Raw genomic sequence first — 21,848 nt, 5'->3', positions numbered from 1 at the left:
ACAGTTCGGAAAATTCAAAACCAAAAGAATCACTTTGGGGCCCAGATTCATTGTAGGATGTATCATTCCCGGCCTTTCTCTACTTTGTGCTTTGTCTGTGAGAAGGGAAGCGTGACCTCGAAACCCTGAGTTACACTTGGAGGAAGGTCAGTGTTGGAGTAGCTGCAAAGGGAAAAGGGCTGTTACCGTTCCCCTGCTTCATCCACAGGCGGGGGAGCGCACACAGCCAGCATTTAGGTGGAACATTCTGTAGAGGTTTTAGGGACACCAGTGTCAAGCCAGAAGTATCCAGGTAATTGTCACCATTTTCTGTGACAGAAACCAAATGGTGGAGATTTCAGGAAGTTTTGAAGAAAAACAAGATAAATCCTTTGTCCAGGAGAATGGATTGGCTTTTCAATTCAAATATCACATATTCAGTTTCCTTGCAGGAACTGACATATATGACACCACAGAAATGTTAGTCATTGATACAGTAATCCAGTTATAACAATGAAGAAACAATATTATAATATCTGACTTAATAAGGTAATTTTTAATGCTATGAGTGTTTTTTTTAATTAATTAATTAATTTGGCTGCATCGGGTCTTAGTTGCGGTATGCGGGATCTAGTTTCCTGACTAGGGATCAAACCCAGGTCCCCTGCATTGGGAGCACAGAGTCTTAACCACTGGACCACCAGGGAAGTCCCAATATGCTTGTTTTTAATTCCTTTTTCCCGTTAAAGAAACATTATCAGGTCTAATTTCAAGCCAGAAAGTTGACGTGGCCTAAGAGTCCTGTGACTTGGGAAATTTCCATATGTGTTTTGTTATTTCTCATGTTTCCTTACCGGTGGTGAGGATCTTATCTTGAGTATTTTAAATTTGGGTAGAAAAAGAATTTTCCTCTCAAAAAATAATTGATAACATAGTGTAACTGAAAATAATTTTAAGGTTGAGAGTGATTCTTGATCACAGGATCCAGCCTCTTCATTTGTGAGGAGAGTCCGTGATCGAGCAGGGATGATGGTGTATCCTGTTGGGTCAAACCCCTGATACCATGGGCTGACCCTTCCTTCTTTTATGAGCTGTGAAGGGAGAGGGCACAGAAGCAAACACAAGCACAGTCAAAATGGTGTCAGATAAAACAGCAATCAGATTGCCTCCTGTTTGATGGATCAGAAGAAATTCAGCTGATAAGTATCAATATTATCAAAGATGCAAAAGAAATCTGAGATTGGATCAAGCAAAATGGCCATTTCATTCTGCTCCCATGTAGTCAACAAGTACTTTTGAGCTCTTATGTGCAAGGCAAATCTAGAAGCTAGGAATGTAAAAATGAAAGCAATACAACGTCTCTCTTTGTAAAATGAACTCTATGCAAGGTTATTCATTCTAGTATTGATTCACGTGGCAAAAGACTGGAAACAGCCTTTTGAATATGAGATTAGTTCAACACATTCTTGTAGATCCAAATGATGAAATTTATGCCTCATCCCTATAAAAGGGAAGAGACTTCAGACATTGTCCTAGTGGCAGGTTAGCAAACTCAGGCCTACCTTCCAGTTAGTGCTACTAAAAAGGCTGAACAAAATAGAAAAAACAAAAGATCTTGAAAATGGTAAAGAACAAACAAGTCAGGGGGAATTACAACCTAAAAATCTATGCTAAGTCACGTATCGAGAGAAGTTCAGCTCAGCACACAAAACCCCATTTGCCCTGAGAATATTTTCTGGTCTTAAATAGCAACTGTGAAATTGATGTGTCATTTGGGGGGTTTAAAGGGCCAGGGAAATGCATGTCTAAACACAGGCTCACCCAAGGAAAAACTGATGAACCAGCCCCCAGTTTAAGGGAGGATCCTGAGGGTGCACCTGTAGGGTAAAGATATAGGGTAAGTGAATCAGCCGTTGTGCTCTTTGCTGTCTGGGCTTGCGTGCGCTCAGGGGTCTAGGTGACCTCAGGCCTTGCACTTAGATCAGGTGGTCCTGCACAGGCGGTGCCCTCAGGCACGTGGCAAAAGCAAACAGAAGTCCTCTCTTGAGAAAGTTCCCTCATCCTGGGTCTGTAGTTCTTCCTAAGTAATAGTCATATACAATAACCAGCATACAGTCAAGGATAACTAGGCACAAAATAAAGATGAGTGAGAGCCAGAGAAACAACAGGCCACAGAAGCAGAGCACAAAGATGTGAAGTATTGGAATTACTGGGCAAAAAGTATAAGCCGGGCTTCCCTGGTGGCGCAGTGGCTGAGAGTCCGCCTGCTGATGCTGGGGACATGGGTTCGTGCCCCAGTCCGGGAAGATCCCACATGCCGTGGAGCGGCTGGGCCCGTGAGCCATGGCCGCTGAGCCTGCACATCCGGAGCCTGTGCTCCGCAACGGGAGAGGCCACAACAGTGAGAAGCCCACGTACCGCAAAATCAAAACAAAACAAAACAAAACAAAACAATGTATAAGCCAATTATGGTTACTATGTTAGGAGAGGTTTAAAAAAAAGCTTGAGGGACTTCCCTGACGGTGCAGTGGTTAAGAATCCTCCTGCCAATGCAGGGGTCATGGGTTCGATCCCTGGTCCGGGAAGATCCCACATGCCCCAGAGCAACTAAGCCCGTGCACCACAACTATTGAAGCCCAAGCTCCCTAGAGCCCACAAGCCACAACTACTGAGTCCGTGTGCTGCAACTACTGAGCCCGCAGACCTAGAGCCCATGCTCCGCAACAAGAGAAGCCACTGCCATGAGAAACCCATGCACCGCAACGAAGACTAGCCCCCGCTCACCGCAACTAGAGAAAGCCCGCGTGCAGCAACAAAGACCCAATGCAGCCAAAAATAAAAATAAAAAATTTTAATTTAAAAAAAAACAAGCTTGAAAATATCCACAGGAAAGAGGTAACTCTAAAAAGTGACATAACAAATCTGAACAAAGAACCAAATACAACTTTTAAGAGTTTAACAGCAGATTAGACACAGCTGAAAAGAGCACTCATCCAGGATGCAGCATGATGTTATAAAGAGAAGGTGAAGACCGGGGGACATCCCTTTGGTTGGAATCCCAGGAGGAAAGGAGTGAATGAGGAGGGATTTCGTGAACAGATAATAGCTAAAAAAGTTTCCAAAACAGATTTAAGATTCCAAAAACCCATGGAATTCTGAGTAGCATAAATAAAAAGAAATCCACATCTGGCCATATTATTGTGAAACTGAAGGGAAACAAAGACATCTTAAAAGCAGCCAGAGATGGGTACACATGATCTCTCTGTATTTTTTCCCTACAACTGCATGTGAATCTATAATTATCTCAAAATGAAACATTTAATAATTTTTTTAAAAGCAGCCAGAGGAAAAAAGACATATCCTGAAAGTCAGCCATAGTTAGATTGACAATTGCCTTCTCAGATGTGACAGTAGAAGGCAGAAGCCAATGGAAAGGTGTCTCCAATGTACTAAAAGAGGACTGGTGCCAACCCGAATCCCATACTCAGCAAGAATACCCTTTAAGGGGACTTCCCTGGCGGTCCAGTGGTTATGACTCTGAGCTTCCACTGCAGGGGGTGAGGGTTCAATCCCTGGTCAGGGAACTAAGATTTCGCATGCCGCGAGGAGTGGCCAAAAAAAAAAAAAAAGAATACTCTTTAAGAACAAAGGTGAAAGAATGCACCTGTGAGAAGGTGAATTCTGCTCAGTTTTGAGAGGATATAGAGGCAAACACATCCGTTAGGTATTTGTTGAGTATTTACAGTGTGTCACTGTGATATCACATGCTAGTTGGGGAGACAGAAAATAAACAAACAAGTAATCCAGTGTCAGATCTGATACGTGTGTGACTGAGGCAGAGGTGCCCCCAAGCCAACAGCTGCGTTTAGTGCCCATCGGCAGCAACAGAATGTGCTCATTCAAGTTCTGTGCCGGGTGTGGGAAGCATGCTTGGACCTACAGCCGAGGCCTGCTTTTTCTGCACTTACTGGTGACAGTAAGCTCTTGTGTTGATTTCTTTCTGTGGGACTTCAGTAGAAGCACAGGTAGAGAAAAGAGCTGAAGAGTGCAGCTCAGTGAACATCCACCCTGAACACACCTGGGCCGCCAGCATCCTGCATCCCTCCTCAGGTGCCCTTGCGGTCCCTCTGCCTCCAACAGTTACCACTGTCCTGATGCCAACAGCATAGATTTGTTTGCCTATTTCTGAACTTTATACAAGGGAAAATACACAGCATATGCTCAGTGTATACTCTCTGGTTCTTTTACTCTGTATTATGTCTGTGAGCTATATTCACAGATATATTGTCTCCGTCAGTGGTTTGTTTTTTTTTCCCCTGTTGTCATCTTTTGTTGTCTGACTGAATCACAGTTTATTTACCCATTCTCTTTTTGGACATCTGGATCATTTCCACTAGTTTTTTAATAAATTATGTTTTTGCTGAAACAAAAAGCATTGATTGATAGTAAACTTTCAAGCTAAGGATGTGTACTGTCATTTTTAGGATAAACAATAAAAGAATGGAAATAGACTGTATAACTTCTGAATTAATAAGGGGAAAAATGAAGTCCTAAAAGAAAGAGAGGAAAGAAAGGAGAAAACGCAGGCAGGTCAAATTGAAAGCACAAATAAAATAGTAGATTTAAATCTAAATATTATGGAAAGAAGCGAACTTTTTGGCCAACCCAATATATCAGTAACGACATTAAATGTAAAATGTTTCAGTTAAAAGATAAAGATTTTCAGATTGGGGAAAAAAATCCAACTATATACTGTTCATAAGAGACATGTCTAAAACATAAGGATATAAAAAATTGACATTATTAAAAGTTTGGTTAAAAAAACAAAGTTTGGTAAAAAGATATAACACGTAAATACTCCATAAGAAAGCTAGTCTTTGTGGTAAAAGCATTACTGAACTAAGGAGGGTCAGCATTTTATGGTAATAAAAGATTCAATTCACCAAGAGGATTTAAATGTATATTCTGTGACCCAGCAATCCCATTGTTAGGCGTATACTCCAAAGAGTGTAACTGTTCAAAGCTGGGGTTTTTTGTTGGTTTTTTAAAAATAACTAAACCCTGGAAACAATGGGAATATCCACCAGCAGGAGGGTAGTTTTGTTTTTTGTTTTTGCGGTACGCGGGCCTCTCACTGCTATGGCCTCTCCCGTTGCGGAGCACAGGCTCCGACGCGCAGGCTCAGCGGCCATGGCTCACGGGCCCAGCCGCTCCACGGCATATGGGATCTTCCCGGACGGGGGCACGAACCCGCATCCCCTGCATCGGCAGGCAGACTCTCAACCACTGCGCCAGCAGGGAAGCCCAGGAGGGTAGATTAATAAATTGTTGCTCAGTTACACCGCAGAGCAGAGAAAATGGGTGGGTCATGCGCAGCAAGTTACATGAATATCACAGAAGTAATATTGAGTCTAAGACACAAAATAGTATCTACACATGATTCCATTTAGATCAAATTTCAAAAGAGGCAGAAGTAAACTGTATTGTTAAGGGGTGCATGCAAATGAGGTATAAAAGCAAGGATGTTATTAGAGTCAGAGTAGGGGCCGGGGGATTTAATCAGGAAAGGAACCGTGGTGGAGGGCTCGCCCAGGTGCTGCCGTTTTCTCTTTCTTGGTGGGTGGTGAGAACGTGGATTTTTCTTTCTTTTTTTTTTTTCGGTACGTGGGCCTCTCACTGTTGTGGCCTCTCCTGTTGCGGAGCACACTCCGGACGCGCAGGCTCAGCGGCCATGGCTCACGGGCCCAGCCGCTCCGCGGCATGTGGGATCTTCCCAGACCGGGGCACGAACCCGCGTCCCCTGCATCAGCAGGCGGACTCTCAACCACTGCGCCACCAGGGAAGCCCAGATTTTTCTTTTTCTTTTTGTGTTAATGTTTGTGGTCATCAGACACCTCTTTTCTACACTGCTTTCTAATTTTGTGGTCTGATTTACTTTTATGGAGTTGTTAATAGTGTTTTTTGGTGATGGGGTTATGGTTCACTTTTACTTGCCTTATTACATCTTCAATTCTTTTAAATCTTAAGTAAATATTTGAAAAAATGAATGTCCTCATAAGATCTTCCGTCTGAGAAAAACCAAAAGGCCAGGGTGTTACGTATGTGACCTGCAGAAAGTAGCGTTGACCTCTCTTCTCAAATCCACAGGTTAACTTTGAGGAATTTAAGGACGGTTTCGTGGCCGTCTTGTCATCACAGGCTGGTGTCGGCTCCTCAGATGAAGACAGCGGGTCTTTGGAGCCAGGTAAGAGGCCTTCCTGGTCTCTGTTACGTCTCTTCCCGTGATTCCGTGACATCTGGAGTATGATGTTCTCACCAAACGACGCAGCAGGTCTGTCTCTGCCAAGCTGCGTAGACTGGAACTGACGTTTGGGTTCTTTCTTCTTTTGCTTCCTTATTTGTAAAATGGTGTTGTAAGGGGAAGACTCTTTTGTTTTCCTGTACAATACACACAATCCTCTGAATATACTGGCACTTCTGGTCACTAGATATATGTGGTTTTTTCCCACACCAGGCCGTTTTGCAACCCCAGCTGGGTGTCCTACAATTCAACTCTGTTCTGACACCGTCTACCTGGACAGGGCGTCAGACCCCACAGGGGAAGGGCTCAGTCCCCCAAGACTGCACCCTCTTCGGACAGCCATCTCAAATCCAGGTTGTCACCTGTGCTTCTGACCCACCTGTTCTAGATCAGAGGCTCCCACGACCTCCTCAGGTTCAGTTAATTTGCTGGAGCAGAACCCAGGGAAACCCATTTACTTACTGGATCACCGTTTATTACAAAAGGATATGACTCAGGATAAGAGGTTTGTGGGAAGGGCTTGTGGGAAGGGGCTCGGAGCGCCCATGCCCCCTTCAGGCCTCACTCTTCCCCAGTCTCCACATGTTCAACTCGGAAGCTCTCAGAACCCCGTCCTTTTGGGCTTTATGGAGGCTTCGTTACAGACATGACTGATCAAATGATTGGGCATCGGGGATTGAACTCAACATCCCTGGAGGTCAGGGGGTGGGGCTGAAAGTTGGTTTCCCTGGCAACCAGCCCATCCTGAGGTGTGGTTCCAAGTCACCGCATCAACATAAACTCAGGTGTGGTTGCTCTCATCACTTAGGAAATTCCAAGGGTTTTAGGAGCTGTGCCAGGGATGGAAGACCAAATACATATTTATTATAAATCACAGTATCACAGATGTCAAGTTAATACCGCGTGCTGTCCTTACAGCATAGGGTGTTGACAAGATAAAGTGGGTGTCGGGGGTGGAAGCACTGGAGAATCAAAAGCGCAGGGCAGGTGTGAGGTGTTAGTCAGGGCTTGGAGGCTGGCCGAGCAGGCAGGATGCCACCAGCCGAGGCAGCCCTCAGCCTGTCTTCTGTCTCAGACAGTAGTGCTCAGTGCTCCTAGGACTTGTGAGAATCTTGGTTTCGAGCAGGGCCAGTGGGACAAAGGTAATATTTCAGAACAAACGGAAGTGGTGGCTTTGGTCAGGAGGTGGAGGGAGGGTTTTGGAGGGAGGCCTGCTCGATGTGTGGACCGCGGGTTCCAGTCGGAAGGTGATGGCGGACATGCTCATTCGAAGCCGTGCTGGACCCTCGGGCTCGGCTGCTGCGGGCAGCACCTGATGCGCCCCGGCTGGTCACGGCTGTGTTTGACGAGTGTCGGGAAGGAGAGTGAAGTGGTAGCCAGTCCCTCCCTCCCACGTGGGGCAGGCGTTTGAGGAGTCTGCCCCGCAGCAGCCCCCTGGTCTGCTCCTGGACCCCGGGCAGGCCCTTGGTTGGGAGCAGGTGCACGATGATCTGGGCACCAGGGGTACCGTGAGGGAGGCTTTGTGTGCCAGGCTTGGGGCTAATGGACGTTTTATGTAGATTCCAGTGAACCGTCCTAGAAGTCCTGTGGCTACTCCTGCCTGTTATTCAGGTGGGGTTTTGCAGCCTGGAGCCAGGCCCTGCCCACGCCCCTGGGGCTGAAGTCAGCTGCCCCACCTCCTCCTGCTGGAGCCACGCCAGAGCCCTGATGCGGGGGGAGGAGTCAGCCCGCCAGCAGCCCCATCGCCCTGCAGCTCAGGTCATTGGCTGCTTTGTCTCACACTTGTCTTCCTTGAGATGGGTAGAAGCCCATTTGCCTTTCCCGACTCAGGGTTTTGGAGTGTGACCGTGAACGTGGATGTGCCCAAGAAAGGCCGTGCCTCTGTCACTGCCCCCCTCTCCATGCTGGAACATGTGTGCGTCTGTGGGGTGTGTCCTCACTTCCTCCAAAGACGGGAGAAGCTGTTTCAGGACTGGCACTTTTCCACACCAGTTCCGGTTTTTTTGGTTTGTTTGTTTTAGTTTTTTTATTTATTTAATTTTTGGCTGCATTGGGTCTTTGTTGCTGCTCTCGGGCTTTCTGTAGTTGTGGCAAGCAGGGGCTACTCTTCATTGTGGTGCGCAGGCTTCTCATTGCGGTGGCTTCTCATGTTGCAGAGCACGGGCTCTAGGCACACAGGCTTCAGTACTTGTGGCACATGTGCTCAGTAGTTGTGGCTCGCAGGCTCAGTAGTTGTGGCACATGGGCTTAGTCGCTCTGCGGCATGTGGGATCTTCCTGGACCAGGGATCGAACCCATGACCCCTGCATTGGCAGGAGAATTCTTAACCACTGAGCCACCAGGGAAGCCCCCCGGTTTTGTTTTGTGTTGTTTTTCTCTTCTTTCGATTTTCAGTGCTTTCCTCAGTTACACGGTTGTAAGCCCACCTGAGGCGGCTCGGACGGGGCTTGTGCACAGAGGCAGGGCGCCGGGTGGCCCTGCAGCCACGGGTTGTGAGAGCCGGGGCAAGCCCTGCCCTGTCCTCCAGGGCCGTGCGCGTTTCAGCTTCACACCGCAGCCACCTTCCCAGCCTCCCCCATCCAGGGGCTTCATCCCTCCTTCCCTGGCCCTGTCCACAGTGTCGCTCTCTCCTCTGCTTTCTAATCTGTCTGCCGGTCCTTCCCACCCTCTCCCACTGTGACTGGAAAAATGATTGGAGCTTTGATGCTCCAGGGATGAGCATGTCATCAGGGGGCCAAACGCCCCGGGGTTTTGAGGAACATCCCGCTTCCCCGTCATTCTGCTCCTTTCAGTAAAGGCCGTTACAGAACATATAACCAATGTCTTTTCACTTGTAGACCTTGGTATTCTGCTCCTATAAATAAATACGCACACACAGGAGGCACAGCCAGGTGTCCAGCACAGGGCACCGTTGGCCTTGTGCTCTGCGGGCCGTCTGGGCAGCGGGTGGGGACTGGCTGTGACCCCCAGTGCTTCCCGCCAAGAGGCCGCGGTCTGTGTTCTGTGGGTGGTGGGAAGCTGCCCCCTTCCTGTCGTGATTTGCCACGTGGACACTCTTTTCTAGAGAAGCGTTTCTCTCTGTTGGAGGGAGGGGGGTGACACGTTTGGGGAACATTATGAAACAGCTGTGTGTTTTCTGGGCATCTCATTCCTCTGAGGAAAGTGCTGACCTGCTGAAATGATGAAGAAATGGGGCCACATCCAGGGCGGGTGGGACTCCGACAAGGACGGGTTGGGTCGGGGGGGGGGGGGGGGCGGAACTCAGGAGGGGAAGGGCAGGAGCAAGGTCAAGCCACAGGGGGCAGACGTGGTGCTGGGTCACGACCTCCAGGTGAGCCGCGAGCGGGCCGGGCCCCGGGGAGGGCCCACGTGCGTCAGGCCCCTCCTCGTCTTCTGCAGCTGATTTCCCAAATGTGCTGCAGCTGCCCACTCCCACCTCTCGTGGCTTTCCTCTTCCCGCACCTCCCCCCGCAGTAAAGGTGCGGAGCCTGTGTGCTGGCCCCTCCCCACTGCGTGGGGCACTCAGGGCCTCCTGTTTCCTCCCTGCCAGGGCGTCCGCTCCCTGCTCTCCAGCAGCCCCCGGAGTTCCCACACGGGAGAGATTACAGGGCCGGGCAAGGCCCGTGATAACCTCCGAGTGTCCTGGGGTCATGGTCAGCCTGCCTTAAATGTCCGCTCTCAAGTGGAACTCAGCAGCTTCCTCCCCAAAATCCTCCCTTGTTCCTAGTTTCTGTTGGTCACTGGCATCACTGGCCAGGTTGGACCCAGCCTCCTCCTCTGATGGTCCCAAGGTCAGGGGCTGCAGAGTTGGTGCGGAGGAGACAAGGGAGGTGGTACTTGGCCTTAGGAAGCGTGACGCATCCGTGTGAAACGGTCCTGTTTTCCCGACCTGGCCTTACTTCCTTGGATCCTCTCCCCCAACCTGCACGTTCTGGTTGCTTCCTTCTGAACCTGTGTCCTCTCCTGGCCGTGGCCCACGTCGCCCTCCCCCATCTCTCTCCAGCTGCCCAGATTCCCTACAGAGTCAGCATCATTTCTTCTCTGCCTGCGGGGTCCCCACTGCTCTGCAGACGTGGGCAGGTAAGGAGGGAAGAAAGGTGCCAGGGGTTTATTAGGGCTTATGGGATTCTCATGAATCCCAAACTAAAATGCACTCCTGCCTCTATCCCAGACTTCAGACCCACGTGGAGTCTGAGGCTCCCCAGCTATGCTGAGGTCCTTGCCTACCGCATCCCGTCCGGGGGGCAGGGGGGTCCTGTAGTGAGGGGGGTGGGTGGGACGTGACCTTCTGGTCACTAGAGCAGTATGTTGCTGGATTATTGGAGGCTTTTTTCCTTGTGTAAAAAGCTAGATTTTTGTATTAGTCTTTTATTGCATAACAAAAGCGTATTTTGGTTGGAAACATTTAAACAGCACCTAGAGTTTAGGATGGAAAGTCCCTGCCTCCCGGCCTGGCTGTCTCAGCCCCAGCCCCACTGTCGACCGTTCCCTGTGTTCTTCCAGGTGTTTTCCATGTGTGTCCCTGAGAGCCACGCTTTGCACCCGAACCTGCACCTTCGTAAAGGGCATCCTGGCAGCACACGTGGGCCCAGAGGCTGTCAACACCTCCCGTTTTTATTCCAGGTGCCCCCCGGGCCGTCCCCCCAAAGTACGTGAGCGGCTCTAAGTGGTATGGCCGTCGGAGCTGGCCCGAGCCCTGTGACGCTGCGGGTGGAGCCCCGTGTTTACCAGAGCAGCCTACCAGGCCCAGTGTGAGAAGCCAGCTCCGACGCTCTGCGTCTCTGGAAAGTGTGGAGGTGGGTCGACCCCCGCTTTGCCCTCGCCCAAGTACGCATGCCCCCCGCCATAGACACTGCTCATGTGACACGATACGGGAAGATGGGAGGGGGCATCTATCTCATCACCAGAGCACTTTGGGGAGTGACATTTAGTTTTAAGGTGTCTCTGGGTCTCGCTGTCTGCATGGAAACTCGGGCCACAGAGCGTCCTTCTTCAGACACGGGGGCCATGGAGAATGCCCTGCTCACCACGAGCCCCCTCCCCTGGCACTGCCAGAAGGAGAGGAAGGTTACAGCCGAGGATAGAGAAGCAGCCCTGGGCGCGACTGAGGCTCACCCTCCACAGCTTGGCGGCATGTCATGCCAGGTGCCTCCGGGGACCCCAGGCTCCCTGAGCTGTCCACTGCAGGAGCCTCGAGGGCTTTGTGTCAGGAAGGACGTCCACGGGGCAGATCCACACCCCACGGGTTAATCATGGCCCGTTGGACCTGTTTTCGGGGTTCCAGAAGGTTCCTGCCTCCACCCCATGATGTCCACCTCTGTCTGATGAGGCTCTAGGGGGGCTTCCCTTTAATAAGACAGCTCTGGGCCCCCATATTAATTTGTTTATATTTTCAACATTTGTTGAGACCAGTAGGAAAAGCAAATAAATATGTATTTAGATCCTGGAGTCGCTTCTCTCAGGGATGTGCTGCACTTGGGCGGCACCAATAAACCCTAGGCCTTTGCTGCTTTATTCTCTCTCTCAATTTGGCCCCAGGGATGGAAGGCTTCATGGGTCCGCGCCATCTCTGTGGTGCCGTTCTGCTTCTTAAAACCATCTTTGATCCCCAGAACTAGGACCCTAGGGTTGCTGCCTTTAGGGTTGTCAGCAGGTTGAATGCATTAGAAAAATAAGATATACCACCTGCCCCCAGAGCTCCAGCCTCAGTTCAGCGCCATTTCTAAGTGCTGAGTCCTGGTCAAGCCAGTGTTCCTTCCAAAATCAGAAGCAGACTTTGACTTTGTGGTCCACAGACTCGGTCACAGAAGCATGAGGTTTTACTGGACTTCTTGGTGGCCCAGCCCCTTGGGCACTGAGGTCTCAGCAGATCACCTGCTGTCTCCGGAGCACCTGGGAGTCAGAGACCTGCTCTTCCTTGACTGTTGCCAACAGACATGGGTCATGAGGGGCGGGATGCAGAGGGTGCCGAGTGCAGGCCGCAGTGTGCGGTCTGAGAGAGGGAGCTGGTGTGCACGGGGCCTCGTGGCTGACCACCAGGGCTGCCCTGTGGGCTGGGGCTTCCCTTCCTCAGGTGTCCCCCCCACCAGCCCCACCAGACTGTTCCCGGTGCTCCGTCCGCTACCCTTTCCTCTGGGGACTCACACGTCCTTTTCCTTCTGTTTTTCCAGAGTCTCAAGTCCGATGAAGAAGCTGAAAGTGCAAAGGACCCTCAGAATGAGTTGTTTGAAGCAAAAGGTAAAGCCCAGCCTTGTGATCAGTGCCACCTTTGGCCAGTGCTAGGCTGCCAGCCAAGGACAGTTTCCTGAGAAGTGCCCGGTGTGGGTGGTGTCCCTGGGGGGCCCTTTTCCTGGGGGCAGGGTCCCAGCTCTGGGAGACCCCTGAGGTCAGACCCTCGAGCGGGGACCACTGGCTAAGGGAGCAGCTTCACGGTCTGGGAGGACCAGCATGACCCCAGCCGGCAGGCGTGGGCCTGGGGACTCCTTCCTGAAGCACCCGGCCTGGGCCAGCAGCCTCCCTGCCGCCTGGGGCCCTGTCTGCCCCGAGTCGAGGGTAAGACGTGGTTCTGGTCCTGGAGAGCCTGACGGAGCACCCGGAAGGCAGCCGCAGGCGTGCTTAGCACATCTGGGTGCATCAGCACGTAGGTCTGCAGGTGCCTTAAGGACACCTCCCGCTGGAGTGTGTCACAGGGCAGAACGTGCAGGAACACGGCTCGAGGGCGAGACCCGAGCTGACCTTGAGCTTCTCCTGAGTGAGAGGTCTGCACTGGCACTGAGCATTATCCAGACTGTGGTCCTGGGGGGCTGAGGCTCTTGGCTCAGTGTTGAGCTTGGTGACGTCAGGGGAATGACCGGAGTGCCTGTGCTACTGGACGAAGCAGATGGACGCTTTTGTGTCCGGAAGAGCGGTCAACCCATGCCCTAAATTCCCCGGACTCTGTAAATGTAGGGGACGAGAGGAGGGGCTCCTGGGAAGGTTATTCACCAAGTCATTTCGGACTCTGCCCAGAGACAGGTCGGAGTTCTTCCTTCCCTCCAGGTTAGAACTGACACTGGTGTGTGAACAGTCATGTCAGACCTCAGAGGACTTATTTGCTCCTCTGCCAGCCATGAGAATACACCCCGGTGTCAGAATTGTTTTTCTATCGTTACGTAGAACTTTCAGATGTTTTAAGCTGGAAGGGATCTCAGAGGTGGCCCTTTCCTTGTGTTTTCCTCAGCTCAACCCACAGCATCATTCGTGAGCACACAGGCCCTAGCTTTCCTTGGCAAAGTGGCTTTCTGGTCGTTAGTTGGGTTATCAAAGTAACGCCAAGGTGGCTCCTCTCCTAAAAACTCTAGACCACTGGCCGAGAGCCCAGGTCTGGTCAGGTGCAGGCAGCCCTCTTCCTGTGTTGGGCCGGGTGGTGTGGCCTGGGCGTGGAGGGAACTCTGCTTTGAAGCCTCACTCATGCGAGGAGAGCTCCTCGTGGGCACCCCCAAGGTCTTTCCTCTTCCAGAGGGTGTTTCTCTGGCAAAGCTTCAGAAACCTCAGTAAGCCACCTGGCTAAAGTAGAAAAGTTATGAAACCTGGCCATCTGTCCTCCAAACTCACTGAGGTGTCTTTGCATCTCAAAGACACCTGTGCCTCCTGCTGTGAGGTGCCGTGGAGAACACAGCCCACCTTGGGACGTTTTTGCCGGGAAGAAAAAGAAAAAAGATAAAACTGAGCCTGCATCCAAGCTAGGCTTTGATGCTAACTTCCGGTTTATAGGCGATGTTAGCGATGGAGGCATGCGAGGAAGCAGAGTGGTGCAGGCAGTGAGGTGCTCGTGTTCCAAGGACTTGAGAGGAGTAACCACACGCACAGGGAGGATTCTGTGTTGATACTGATTCAAAGAAATCAACTGTCGGGAGACTCTTGAGAGAGAGCTGGGTAAACCATTGTTGGTTTGTAGGGTGATGGTGGCATTGGGGTCAGCAGTACACACGAAACACACAGGCGTGAGAACACAGCAGCTGGATTTTGCTTTCAAATACTTGGGCAAGAGTAAACAGGGGTAGATGAAGCCGGGGTGGCCGTCTGCCCAAGGAACAGGACCACTGGCCTTTGCTGGACTGTGCTCTTTACTTTGGGTAGGTTTGAAGAGTTTCTAAAAATTAGTTTTTTAAACCTGACCTTTTTGTTCTAAGTACAAACCTTGCAGCTGTGCTCTCAGTGCTGTGGCTTCGCAGGTTCCCTTCAGAAGATGCTTTCTGGGATTTCCCTGGTGGTCCAGTAGGCAAGACTCCGTGGCCCCCATGCAGAGGGCCCAGGTTCGATCCCTGGTCAGGGAACTAGATCCTGCATGCTGCACCTAAGACCCGGAGCAACCTAAATAAATAAATATTTTTTTGAAAAAAGAAAATGCTTTCCCCACATGCAGCAGATCCCTCCATTTGATTGTGAAAACTTGCATAGAATGCAAGTGGAAGAGTTGTACCGTGAGCACTGTGTACCCACCACCTAGATTCCTCCTTTGAAGCTTGTCTCTCACATGTGTCCATGTGCCCGTCCCTCTGCCCATTCATCAGTCCATCCAATTTCAGAGTAAATTACAGCCTTGGTATGTGTCCCCCGCTTCAGGCCAGCTGCCAACCTGGGGTTCTGAGGTCTTCGGGAGCCTCCGGAAGCCCTGCAGCTCCTCCTTCGACACCCCCGAGAGCCAGGTCCGAGGCCTCTGGGAAGAGCTGGGTGTGGGCAGCAGCGGCCACCTCACCGAACAGGAACTGGCCCTGCTCTGCCAGAGCGTCGGGCTCCAGGGCCTGGAGAAGGAGGTGAGAGAGGGCGGGGTGGACCTCCCTGATGGGCTGGGTCTTTGTGGCGGTCATGGTTGGTGCTGGGCCTGGAAAACCCCTTCACCACCAGACACTGATTCAGTTGTCACCTTCTGGTCTCACATCCCGTGCTGACTCCCAGGGCTTGTGTCGAAGGTCCGTCTCTGGCCGCCTTCACGCAGGATCCTCTGCCGGGGGCACTCCTCCCCCACCCCTCCTCAGTGGCCCAGATCTGCCACCCAGCCCAAGTGCGGTGCCCGCAGCGTCTGCTATGCCCGCAGCGTCTGCTATGCTCCCAGCAGCTGTACTCACCCCTCCCTCCTGCGGGGCCAGGGGAAGTGGAGGGCAGTGTGATGGAACAGGCCCCTCCTTACTGAAGTGCTCTCAGCCCTGCCCTTGCCGACCCTGAGCTGCTGGGGGCCCAGGCCACGTTCCATACGTACGTGTCCCGCCATCCAGCAAGCTCCTGGCACGGCAGACACGGGATGGGTGTTTGTGGGTTTTGGGAAGCGCAAGTGGCCGTTCACAGCAGGATGGAAACTGACCAGGTGTGTGGATTTCACAAGCCAGAGCGGGGAGACCGCTGTTTGGATAGGACAGCGAGCCGCCTGCTTGGGGAGGGTGGGGGCCAGGCCTGGGTGGGGTGGGCACAGCTGCGGTGGGAGAGCCTCTGAGAAGATGCCTGGGGGCCTTTATTTAGGAACTTGAAGACCTGTTCAACAAGCTGGACCAAGACGGCGACGGCAGAGTGAGTCTAGAGGAATTCCAGCTTGGCCTGTTCAATCATGGATCCCCTCAACTTCTGGAATCTTCCACACTTGTCAAACCGAGCGGGTCCTGGTCTCATTACCAGGTAAAATGGGACGATTAACTCTTGAACCCCAGAGCGACTGCCATCATTCTCTGGCCTTCAGCGTCTTCTGCAGGCCTGACCTCTCTGCCTGGTCCCCACAGAGGGTGCCCAGCAGTTGGTCGGGGTGTGTACACACACGTGTGCTGTGGGAGGCTGTGCAACCTTGGGCTGATCTGGCATTGCTCCTGCCAAGCTGTGTGTCACTGGTGAGCTACTCACCTTCTCTGAGCCTCAGGTTCCTTGTCTGTAAAATGGACACACCTACCTCATAGGGGTCTTATGAGGATTCCCTGACAGTTCCTTGTTATGCCTCAATGTGGGGTACACTGTGTTCCAACAAGAGCACCCCCTTTCCCTCCTCCCCGGAGGGCAGAGTCACTGACGGGTCTGTGTCTTCCCCAGGATTAGCCTTAACAAGGATTCCTGGAGCTGTGCTCTCCCCATACTGTATACCTGAATTTTATCCTGTACAAGGCCAGCTGGAGGAGAGCAGATTTTAGGTGGTTATTTAAATTGTGATGTTCGGTGCATCTGGTTTTTCTCAGTCCCAGGAAAGTCAGCCTCCGTCTCCCACCACAGGGCACGGTTGTCCTGGGGAGTCTTGCTGAGGCTTCTTTGGCGACTGGCTGATCCCACAGTTTGTGGACAGCGATGCAGGAACAGTGACCTTGTTCTCTGCTAGGCCAGGCGCGTCTGAGAATCAGGTTTCTGCACCTGAAGCCACTGAGACAGGGAAGGAACCAGGAGAGATGAGGGATGGTGCCAGGCCACCTGAGGGCAGAGACCACAGTGCAGTCGTGCCCAGAGCCTGTGGGAGGGAGGGCCTCCTCTGAGGTACAGTGGCCCCCGTTCCTACCGGGGAAGTGCTGACATGGCCATGGGGTTGTGTCCTGTGCATGTGGATGCCAGCGCGGCTGGAGTGGTGACATGGGGCCTCGCACCTGGGCCCAGACGGAGATTCTCCTGCTCCATCAGGGGAGCAGGTGGGCCTGGTGGTCTGGGGGCCCCAGCAGCTGCTCCTTGTTCTGGCCCCAACTGCGGACGCGTGTCTGAAGGGCCCTGCCCTCCAAGGGGCAGGAAGTACAGCTGGATTCTTTTTTTTTTTTAGATGTTGGGGGGTAGGAGTTTATTAATTAATTTTTGCTGTGCTGGGTCTTCGTTTGTGTGCGAGGGCTTTCTCTAGTTGTGGCAAGAGGGGGCCACTCTTCATTGCGGTGCACGGGCCTCTCACTATCGTGGCCTCTCTTGTTGCGGAGCACAGGCTCCAGACGCACAGGCTCAGTAGTTGTGGCTCACGGGCCTAGTTGCTCCGTGGCATGTGGGATCCTCCCAGACCAGGGCTCGAACCCGTGTCCCCTGCATTAGCAGGCAGATTCTCAACCACTGCGCCACCAGGGAAGCCCCACAGCTGGATTCTTGCAGTACCTCGGCTCACCGGTCCACTTTCTGGCTGAGGGATTTTTTTGCCCTTGTCTTAAAACTCTCTGACCCTGAATCCTGAGGACACGCGTCCTCCGCTTGGGCCACCCCCGCCCTCCTTCTGAAGCCCGTCTTGGGTTTCTCTGCACAGACCAGGTTTCCCTCAGCAGGAAGCCATTAGTGGTTTGGGGAGAAATTACCTCAGGGCCTGGCAGGCGCTGGGCGTCCCCTGCATGGCCTGGCGTGGACAGCGCTGAGCCCTGGGCTCGAGTTAGATCCTGCGGGTGCCCCAGGAATCAGCGCTGTTCTCAGGCCTCGGGGAGGCCACACAGACGGGGAGGTTGGGGAGGGTGCATGAGGAGGCCACGGGGGCTCACAGAGCTTGTCCCGACGTGCAGGTCCCAGAGGAGGGTGGTGGCCAGACCACCACGTCATCCCTTGTGTCCGTGAGCTCGGGCCCGCGCCTCTTGTGCAGCGTGGACGACGGCGCCGGCTTCGCCTTCCCGGAGCAGATCATCACCCTGTGGGCCCAGGAGGGGGTGCACAACGGCAGGGAGGTCTTGCAGGTTTGGACCGGTCGCGCACGGCTGCCCCAGCAGAGGCGTCTAGGCGGGCGGGGCCACTGCCTACAGGGGAGGCTGGACGGAGCTCCCCCCGTCCCCCCCACCACAGACACAGGCCCTGTGTAGGGAAGGCCCATCGTAATACTTTTTTCTTTATTTTTTGATATTAAGATATAGGAAGTGTTAAAAACATAATAAGTAAAAAGCAGAGAAAACCACAGCCTGAAACAAATCCGTTTGAAGGTAGGTTTCAGCATCTTAGACTCTCCCCCTCAGTGCGTGTCAGCCCCGGAGCTGATCTGCTGACCTGGAGGAGGGACGTCTTAGTGGACACCACTGTCACAGACGTCCGAGCGTTTCTACTCTCCCCGGACGAGCTCTGTGGGGAGTTCTTCTCCCCGTACCCGCCCTCCGACCTCCCTCCAGTGGTCACACACGAGGAGGCCTGTGCTCTCCCTGGTCAGTCAAGTCCCCTCTGTGGGGACACAGGGCAGCCCTGGGGCTTTGGAGGGAGTTCTGCCCTGGGTGGCAAGTCAGGTGCACACAGGGCGGGCACAGCAAGGGAAGAGTGCTGGGGCAGGTGTGGCGAACTAGATGAGTTAGTTTCATTTCCAAATTTCACTTTCCATTGTGAAAAAAAGCTTCAGCTCTACAGAAATCTATAGAATAATAAAGCCTGCCCCCCTCTGCTCCTGGTCTCCAGGGATGGCGACACGTAAAGATCTGGTGGACATTCTGCGAGCTCTTCCCTGGCACAGGAAAGAAATGCATATTTAGACATTCCCATTTAAAAATTTTCTTTTGCAAAATTGGTGTCATACCGTATACCTTGCTAATTTACATTACCCTTTCCCTGTCGTGGGACACGTATGTTTTTTTCCTGTTATGAATGTCGTCACCTGTAATGCACGTGTACCCTTCTGCCCCTGTGCTGGTGTTTCTCGGTAGGGCGGATTCCTGAAGGTACGCATTTTACCTCTTGATAGCTTCTGTTGTATTGCCTCCAAAAATGTCCATGTTGGCACAGACCAATAGAACAGGAAGGAGAAAAAAAACAGCCTTTAAGACAGTCTGCCCGACTCCTCAGGCCAGACTCTCCTGGACCTAAGCTTCGCCGTTGCCGAGTCCCGCTGCCCAGCAGCCCAGGCAGAGCCTGACGCAAGGCCATCCCTGGACAGCTGGCCCACAGGACTATTCTGAGAACCAGAGGCTGAGGCCGGACCACTGAAATTGGCCCCCGGAGAGGGCCAAGAGCAGAGGGGCTCATGGTTTTTTGTTTTTTGGGTTTTGGCTGTGCCACACGGCACGTAGGATCTTAGTTCCCCAACCAGAGATCGAACCTGTGCGCCCTGCAGTGGAAGCACGGAGCCCTTAACCACTGGACAACCAGGGAAGTCCCAGAGGCTCATGGTTTGGAGATTCTCCCTAAGACGCTGCTCCTGATTCCCTGCGCTTGGAGGTGGGCTGGCTGCCGTCAGGATCCAGCCAGTGACGAGTCTCACGCTTGCCCCCAACACTTCAGGACTTACTCTTATCACTGCTCTCTTGCTGTCACAGCAAGTTTCCATTCCTTTAGCAACTTATGATTTTCCAGTTGCTCAGGGTTTGATTCCATTGAATTGAGAGGCAGTGACGTTACTGAACTCCTCTCAGCAGGACCCTCCACGTGGCCCCCCAGGTGTATCTGTCCCCCGACACAGGGTGGCTCTCGGGCGAGCTGGCACGCAGTCGGGGTGTCCTGGTGCAGCAGGTCCGTAACTGGTCACCTGTGACACTGGGCGGGACCGCCAGCTGCCCCTGAGCACACCTGCCTGAGAGAGGTGTGTTCCCCGGGGGAGGAAGCCCGCTAGGCGAGCCCTGGCCTGGACGTGCTGGCTTCCCACACCCAGCTTCTCAGGACCTCACGCGAATGTCTGTGGGACCACCGCCAGGGCTGCTCTGTGCGGATCCCTGACCTCCTCAGGAATCGGGAGCCGCGCAGCCGGGTGTTCCTAGCCTGGGGTCTCCAGGAGACTGCTCTGCGGTCTTCCCGAGGCCCAGCAGGATGGAGAGTGGACCTCGTCGGAGGCTGGAGGCCTCCCCTCCCTGCCACCTGGGCTCCTCCCCAGGGCAGCCTGAGCCTCCTCCCAGCATGGCTCTGGCTTCCCCAGAGCCCCGTCCAGGAGAGCGGAGAGGGGCCTCAGCCTCCCACGCCCTGGCCTGGGAAGCCACACATTGCTACCCTGGCACCATCCCGGGGGTTACGTAGGTCCATCCCGGTCAGCACAGAAGGAGTACATGGGCATGAACGCCAGGAGGCAGGCGCCCACGTTGTGCCACGTGGTTTTTCTAATTGGGAAGCTGCCGCTGGGACCACTTTCTGTCCTCTGCCCCCACCCGTGGTTTCGTTGCTGGGAAGTGTGCGCTTGTGTCAGAACTTCAGCTTCCCAGTTGCTGCACACGCTTCAGCTGAGTGTCATTTCTCTCCAGAAGCGCTCGCGGCCATGGGGAAGGACGGAGATTCAAGTCTCCGCCTCATAAGTTAAAGGAAGGGCCTCCCCGTGGGCCCTGCCATGTGCCTGCCCCGCCCGTGTGTCTGGGCCTTGTAGCCAAGTGTGCCCATCGCTGCAGGAGCAGACGTGGCAAAAGTGTTCTTACTGGGCAGCCAGCAGGATGGACGGGCATTCCTGTCCTACTGTCTCTTTCTCTTATTATGGTAAAATACGTAAAACAAAATTTTTCCATTCTTTTAACTGTACTTTTCCAAGAATCCCGAGGGCGAATGAGTGTGACTGTCTGGAATGCTGGGCTGTGGCTCATCTTTCTCTGATAGGTCCTGTGTCCACCAACAGAACCTCCATCTGTTCCTGTATCTGTTTGTGTGGTTCAGAGACATATTAGTCAGGATTCTTTGAGTCTGAAATGGCAAAAACCCAAGTCAAACTAGCTTGGGCAGGAGGAGGTTAGGGACCATCGTGGTCAGTCGGAGAAGGACGTTAGGCTCGGGGGTCCCAGCTCCGGGTGTTGTCTGGACTCTGCTGGTGGGGGCCTTGGCCTCAGGTCCAGTCCCCTTGTGCAGCTCCCCAGGGCCCACGTGGTTTATACAACACCTGATTTCACAGGGAAAAAGCCCTTCTCTGGCCTCCCTATCAATCCCCAAAGTCCTCTGCTTGGGACATGCCCCCTTCTGTGTCTGTCACTTTGTCCAGGGAGGGGGACTCTGTCCAGCCTGGGTCATGCCCACCCTCGAGGCGTGGGGGGACACTGGGGTTGACAGGGTTGGGGGACCGTAGTGGGGATGGGGGACACTGGGGTTGACAGGGTTGGGGGGACTGTAGTGGGGATGGGGGGACACGGGTTGAGAGGGATGGGGGACCGTAGTGGGGATGGGGGGACACTGGGGTTGACAGGGATGGGGGACCGTAGTGGGGATGGGGGGACACTGGGGTTGACAGGGATGGGGGGACCATAGTGGGGATGGGGGACACTGGGGTTGACAGGGTTGGGGGGACTGTAGTGGGGATGGGGGGACACTGGGGTTGACAGGGTTGGGGGGACTGTAGTGGGGATGGGGGGACACTGGGGTTGACAAGGATGGGGAGACCATCAGCGGGGTTGGGGCAGGGGAAAGGCTCCACCCAAGAGGCAGAGACTTTGCAGAGAGCAAAGGAAGATGCAGGGACAGCGTGGTCTGGGCCTGACTGTCCTGAGGGAGCCCGGAAGCGTCTGGAGACCCACTCATCCCACCTGGCTGATGGGTCTTGCTATTTTCAGAGCCTCGACTTCAGTGTGGACGAGAAGGTGAACCTTCTGGAGCTGGCCTGGGCCCTTGAGAACGAGCTCATGATGGTGGGCGGTGCCACTCAGCAGGCAGCCTTGGCCTGCTACCGCCAGGAGCTGAGCTTCCGCCAGTAAGAGCCCCGATGGGGAGGGTGTGTGGGTGCCACTGGCTAGACTGG

The 21,848-nt window shown here is 53.2% G+C and overlaps 1 protein-coding gene across 4 annotated transcripts in view; it reads left to right on the top strand.

Moving 5' to 3' along the window:
• NINL (ninein like) overlaps positions 1-21,848 on the top strand; it is a 124,591-nt gene that overhangs the window by 65,652 nt on the left and 37,091 nt on the right. For 3 of the 4 annotated variants that reach the window (XM_073792636.1, XM_073792635.1, XM_033839050.2), the window contains exons 3-9: positions 6,127-6,223; positions 10,904-11,076; positions 12,451-12,517; positions 14,885-15,075; positions 15,776-15,928; positions 17,746-17,913; positions 21,664-21,800. In XM_073792636.1, coding sequence (XP_073648737.1) covers positions 6,127-6,223; positions 10,904-11,076; positions 12,451-12,517; positions 14,885-15,075; positions 15,776-15,928; positions 17,746-17,913; positions 21,664-21,800 — 986 coding nt within the window. The remainder of the gene's footprint in view (positions 1-6,126; positions 6,224-10,903; positions 11,077-12,450; positions 12,518-14,884; positions 15,076-15,775; positions 15,929-17,745; positions 17,914-21,663; positions 21,801-21,848) is intronic. The other variant, XM_073792637.1, reaches the window with a different exon arrangement.

The sequence above is a fragment of the Tursiops truncatus genome, chromosome 15 (assembly GCF_011762595.2).
Source record: "Tursiops truncatus isolate mTurTru1 chromosome 15, mTurTru1.mat.Y, whole genome shotgun sequence".
NCBI lineage: Eukaryota > Metazoa > Chordata > Mammalia > Artiodactyla > Delphinidae > Tursiops > Tursiops truncatus.
The sequence above is the reverse complement of the archived record's forward strand: the minus strand, read 5'-3'. Positions and strand labels throughout refer to the sequence as shown.